This window comes from Daucus carota, chromosome 7 (assembly GCF_001625215.2).
Source record: "Daucus carota subsp. sativus chromosome 7, DH1 v3.0, whole genome shotgun sequence".
Taxonomy (NCBI): Eukaryota; Viridiplantae; Streptophyta; class Magnoliopsida; order Apiales; family Apiaceae; genus Daucus; species Daucus carota.
The window spans coordinates 5216815-5223380 of NC_030387.2; the positions used below are offsets into that span (position 1 = coordinate 5216815).

The window sequence follows — 6566 nt, forward strand, 5'->3', positions numbered from 1 at the left end:
TTTGATTTAGTAACACTAGTAAACATTATTGCTGCCACCAGTTTTGATTGGCTCTTTCAGGCCACCCAATTGTCCAGTTCACCAATATAGCATTGCAGTTGCACTTTCATTTTTCTGGACACCCTAATTGACACCCTAATTGACAAACAAAGACGAACACGACCTAATTCACAAACAAGGTCACAGCTGCAAGCTAATTCACAAACAAGACGAACACAGCTTCAAGTAAGTCTAGGTTATCTAACTACGATCTAAAATACTTCGTCTTGTAATTAATTTGGTTGGTTGCCCTCGTGTGATCATGTCTCCAACGGAAGGATATTAGAAAATTGAGAGATTATTCGACAATGACCTACAACCCTCTATACTTTATTCTAACTAATTGTCCTCCCTCGAGAGGGGTAAGAGGCGATCATGTCTCCAGATCGGCTGTCTGATAAGTTAAAATCATTGGGGACACGAGCATACTCTCAAATCGTGTCTCAAACAGGTTCCTCAAGACATGAGCCTTCATTATGGACTTCTACTCATAACTCAAGACAGAATTACATGAATTTGATAATTTTTGAAGGGTTATGTGTATAAAAAATTATCAAGTTCTGTGTCTTGTCAAAAATTGTCAGCTTCTCAAATTGGCAACTTTCATCTTACTATATATTTTCTTAATTTACATGGCGGAGTTTCCTGCAACTTCCTCTGTTGCCAACTATTCAAATATATTTTGAACAAAAACTGCCCTAATAATTGGCAACTCACGACCTCAGTTGAAAGATGCTTCAAGGCCTCTACATTTCAATCTTGTTCACTACTGCTAACTACAGACTACAAGGAAAGAATCATAAAATTTTTCAGTTTGTTATTTCCTTGAAGAAAATGTTGTACACATTCTACACATACAAAACCTGTTCCAAATCCTGAGAAAATTGTCAATAAAGGACCGACTCGATATTATATTTGGAATAAGATATTTGGTCTGGTCTTTAGATCCTGAAGCACTACTAAGAGCCTCCAAGTTGCACTCAGGAATGGAACATGTAGCATGAAGCTTCAAGACAAAGCCACTATTCTTCTCCCATTCTTGGTGTGATTCCTTTTTATAACCTACAACAAGATATCATTTTGCTGTAGAAAGTCAAGTCGATATTTGAATCATAAAGAACAATCAATGGCTTTGCGTGATAACCAGAGCTTACCAGGGGAGTTTGAAAGTGTCCTTCCACCCTTGTTTGTTGCAGTTCAAGATTATTTTGTCCAACCTTACAATGACTTCCGCAAAGCTTGGCCTTGAATCGTACTTCGGACTCCAGCATTGCTCAATTAATCTACACGTACCACCAACAAGAAGCTATCAAGTTCCGTTTCTTGTATATACGGAAATTTAAATCATCATAGTTAAAAAATAAGACACGTTACTACTCAATCATCACGGTATTACTCTTACTCTATTAGATCCGAGGGATAAGACTTTGATTTATGCTTAGGCCTTTTGCCTTCTACACACATCAGTCTTACAGCTTCTTCTGGAGATTTGGGCTGAAATGGTTGAACTCCCTCCACCATCTGAAGTATGTAAGAAGCAAATTGAATTTGAATTTATTATTTCAATTGAATAAGATTTTATAAGATCAGTTATTTCAAATGATACTCGTTAACGTAAGTTTGTGTCATATATAACAATTTCTAATGATAGAAAATTTTGGTGACAACCAAGGATCCAGCAAGAACTGAAGCTGTACCTCATAAGCGATTAGACCAAAAGAGTAAACGTCTGCTCGTTTCTCAAATATCTCATCGTTGTAGATCTCAGGTGCCATATATAAATCTACAAGCAACAAGAGAACTAGTGAGTTAGGCTTGGACAGAAATTACACAACTTTTGTTTTTTTTGGATTATACGTATACATTATATGGTGCTTTCCTATAGCCACTAAAACTTATTCCTGCAAAATCAATAGGTTATTTAATTTTTCAATATCAAATCTCAATAGAAACTGCTTCGAGAACTTACTGCAGTGATCAATGACCTCAGGCTGCAATAGTTTTGCTTTGTCTGGAGATATTGTTGACATTCTGAATACACCAAATCCTGAAACCTTCAAATGACCGGCACTATCCAGCAAAATATTTCTGGCACCTTACCGAAAGTTCAGATATTTAAAACACTTCATCTTAAAATGGCTACTGAGTTTAAATAATTGTACATCAAATTCAACTAATGTATTAATCATTACTTTGGCTTTAAGTCGCAGTGAATAACTGGGTCTGGTTTACATTCATGAAGATAACTCATGCCCCTGATAAACACAAATAACCAGGGACAAGTCAGAAACGATAATCAATTAATAATAAGTCAATGGTGAAACCTTAAGTTGACTTGCCTAGCTATATCAAGAGCAAACTTGAGAGCTTTTGATAGAGAAAGCCTCCCTTTTCTTTTAAGGTATGTTTCCAAGTCACCCTGAAAATCGCCATTTGTGTGAAAATTAATATTCATGATGAAAGGCTTAATGGTAATACATTCTTAAGAAGTATAAGTTCAAATAATATACAAAAAACTGTAAATTATGTACAAGCAATTATTGTATAACTGTATAAAATATAGTCTCCGCATAACTCTCTTAAGTCCCTTCCGTAAATAATCATATTCCCTGTGGGGTTATACTATACATATACACCCCTGTTCTTGACATAACATCAAGTAGTGAACACTCTCTCGTACTCTCTTTTCTCTGAAGCTTTCTAATTAGCTTCATCAAGCTCAAGCTTTTATAATAATTTTTTTATTGTTATTTGTCACAGAGTTGAAACTACATCATTGGCCCTTCTATTTATAAATACATTAAGTAATTGCTCACAATACTTTGTTTGAAAAACTTTCTGAACACTCTAATCTCACAAAAGATCTGACTGCAAATTTGTTAATTTAACTTCAGTGAAATAGTTTCATCTTTAACAGCGTGTCTTAGTTGCAAAAGACAACACTTAAAAACATAGGCCATTTTCAAAACTTGCGTACTCACTTAGAATTCATAACAGTTCCTCGCTTGTGAACAAATGTGTACATCGCTCTCATATTTTATACTCTAGGATCTGTACTTGTGTCTTATCTTCGGTGAATAAAAACATTACATCTTGAATTAAGCATTCACAACGAAACTAGCTTGAAAGTCACTTTTACAGTTCAGCTTGTGTGTCCTTGCCTGTGATTTCTAGTTATTTCAATACATGTTCCCTTCCATATTATAGCTTCTATTGGGGGAGAGAGAGAGAGAGAGAGAGAGAGAGAGATTTACTCTGGTGTGATACTCTGTAACAATCATCATGGGAATATTTTGGGTGACGGCTCCAACAAATTGTATCACATTCGGATGCCTCACCTTTTCCAAAATGGTTAACTCATTTTTGAAAGCATTTCTGCACAAAGGAGAAGTAAAGTTGATTACTTGAAAACAAAGCGCAAACTCCAATTACAGATTTACAAGCTCAATAAGGACATTCTGTGGCAATTGGCATAGACATAATCTACAAAGCCATAGACTTTCACTGAATGATAAACATATATTCAGATTTCAGATATTGAGTTACAAGTTCAGCAAATAAAGACATGTATCTAATATTATTAACGATCACGGATGAGAAAAGATGAGCTACTAACATGTATTCAGGGTCTGTATAGCCATCTTTATCGAGTATCTTTACAGATACTTTTGTTCCGTTCCATTTAGCAACCTGATACGTTCCCTGCAGATTGATAAAAATCTAATGAGGTTTTATGGTCTGATAAGTCCATGCAATATACAACAAAACAACTGAATTTTAATAAGATGAACATAGCAAAAAAGTGGAAACAGAAAACAACTATTACATGTATCAACAGAGTATTATTGTACTATCTTTCATCATATTTCTCTAGCACAAATGTCTAAAGCCTTGAAATCGGTTATAAATTTAGTGAGGCTAAATAATCTTACTTCTCCTACTACAAAATTACAACATGCAAGCTGTTTTTCAACACAGTTTTTTTGTATGAAGTGGAAGGACAAGTATCATGCCTTTGTGATACCATCGCTTTTGCGAACATGAAGCTCCAGGGGATTGAGCTCATACTCCGGGACCTCACGAGGATTTGCAACTGTCATAGGAGTTTTTCTGATTTTCTAGGAACAATACAAATAATTCAACATTAACTTTAAAGAAAACACACAATTGAGTGCTATAGACGAACTGCTAGTGTACCGGAGTTTTAGCTCCTCGTGCCCTCAAAATATTGTAAACTTCAAAATTGCCGTAGTATTTGGCATCAGCTGCTGCCTGTCATGGACGAGCAAAAGTAAGTACACGACGGATGAAAAATAGATATGTCAAAGAATCACCAGGACACCATGTGATTTATTATAATATAGCAGTTGCTCAAAATTCATATCCATGATAGATTTCTTCGTTTTTACATGCAAAGTGTTGGGAATTAGCGGTTCAGTTAGCTGTTAGCGGATTGAATTAGATGTTTTGACTAGCTGATTGAAATAGAATTTCTAACTAGCGGATTGAATTAGCGGTTTCTTGCAAAACACTTTGGTAAATAGATGTTTGATTAGTTGTTTATAACACATATCAAAACCTCTGATCCAAAAAACTCCTCAAAAGTAGCTTTTGGAAAATTAGCTTTTTGAGCTCAAACCTCTATTCCAATCCGCTAACTATAAAACACTCCCATTAGCGGATTGAAATGGTGAAACTCTAGAACACCCAAACCTCTAATTTTACCCCAAATCTCTAACTTCCAAACTAGAGCTCTATTAAAATTTTCATGATATCAGAGCTCGATCTGGGATAAGACTATGAAGTAACATACCGTACTACCCCAACGATCACGGGCATCAATATTCGCCTTCCGACTCAACAAGAGCTCGACAACATCCGTATGTCCTTCACAAGCCGCAATATGCAAAGCCGTCCGTCCATCCAGATCAATACTATTCACATCCACATCATCATCAAGCAACTCCGCCACTCCATCCACATCTCCCTGACTCGCCATAAACAACAGCTGCATGGTCGAATCGAGATTCTCAGGCACACTCATCAACTCATCGTCTCCCGCACTACTTCTCCTGATAGGATCCAGCGATGATTGACGGCCGAAGCTAAACCTCAAGGTCTTAGCACGAGGATCCAGAGAATTTTGTCGCTTCAAACTGAATTTCACGTTTTTCATCGAGCCTGTCGAGAATTGACGTGAGATTCCGCGCTTTAGTTGCGACGGTATCGTCATTTTAAGCCTGTGTTAAATTTTATCTTCTTTGCGAGTACAAATCGTTAAGAAATATCGATTTGTACGTCAATGTGTAATTTTTTAGCTCGAGATCGAGAGCTTCGCGAAGCTCTCGAAGATCGAGGAATGGAAGAAACGGAAAATTGAAAGAGGAAAAGAAAAAATGGAGGGAAGAAGGGTGTGTGGTTGTATATATATAGTGTGTGTGTTTTTTGTGGAATTCTTTTTGCGGTTTAGTTTACAATACAATTTTGTGCCGTTCGTTTACCGCCAATTGCTGCATCCCTTATGAACATTGTCTTTCTAATTTTACATATCTAAAATATTACTCCCTCCGTCCTTTTTTACATATCCATTTTGCTTTTCGAGAAGTCAAATTGACCAATTTTTGACTAAACATTACAAATTATCTACTCATTATTTCTAAAATCTGAAAGTTGTATATAAAAATAGACTAAATATATTTTTTAATGGTATAATTTTTATTATTTTATTCAATTATCTGATACATATAAAGTTCAGCCAAAATATAATCAATTTGACTGGTCAAAAGTCAAAATGGACATGTAAAAAAGGGAGTAGTAGTATACAGTTTCATCTTCCACTTTTTAAAATTGTAATTATAATTATAATTTTGTTTTTCTTGACGAACGAGACCCACACAACGACACGTTCCAAAATGAATATGTTTAATTAGATGCATGAATATTAAACTGTGTTGTATATGAGTTTTACTTTCAAATACACGAACACGAAATACGAAAATATGACATGAAAATAAAGGATATTGAACATATGACATGAAAATAAAGGATATTGAACAATTTGCGAGCTCTACTCGCAATCCTTGCAATCTGCTTGCTACTAATCATAATATTTGGCATTATAATGACTTATGTTTTTGAAAAATTCACATTTTTGCATAATTTTTCTCAGATATCTTTTTGATTCTCTTTTATTCATTATTTAGTAAAATAATAACACTAAATAATTATTGAGTTTGAAAAATATTACATATTCACAAACGAAAAATCATGAATAATTTCTTATTTCATGAATAATAAGTTAATCTAAACTACTAGTTTGTTTAAAGCGATTATACAGGATTATCTTCCCAGTATTGCAAATAAATGGGATAACTCTTACAATTTCTATAACCATTTCATGAAAAATGAACTAATAAAATGATTGAGATATGAAATGATGAGATTATAATTTTTCTGATTGAAATAAATAATATAATAATCTGGGAAAATCCATTCAAAGACGCAGGACCCTCTCTTCTAGAATGATA

At 34.7% G+C, this 6566-nt stretch overlaps 1 protein-coding gene across 2 annotated transcripts; it reads right to left on the reverse strand.

Moving 5' to 3' along the window:
- Positions 1-626: 626 nt before the first annotated feature.
- LOC108195633 (integrin-linked protein kinase 1) lies at positions 627-5437 on the reverse strand. Of its 2 annotated transcripts, XM_064082190.1 has the most exons (12): positions 4853-5437; positions 4237-4311; positions 4053-4157; positions 3656-3741; positions 3294-3414; positions 2379-2458; positions 2232-2294; positions 2009-2127; positions 1737-1822; positions 1442-1560; positions 1194-1322; positions 627-1101 (listed from the first exon to the last, which is right to left on the reverse strand). In XM_064082190.1, the coding sequence occupies exons 1-12, from the start codon at positions 5270-5272 to the stop codon at positions 1095-1097; spliced, it is 1410 nt and encodes a 469-aa protein (XP_063938260.1). In that variant the 5' UTR covers positions 5273-5437; the 3' UTR covers positions 627-1094. The 2 variants fall into 2 exon arrangements, with proteins under 2 accessions (XP_063938260.1, XP_017218103.1); XM_017362614.2 differs by having other exon boundaries at positions 1052-1322; positions 4853-5338.
- Between the last annotated feature and the right edge of the window lie 1129 nt (positions 5438-6566).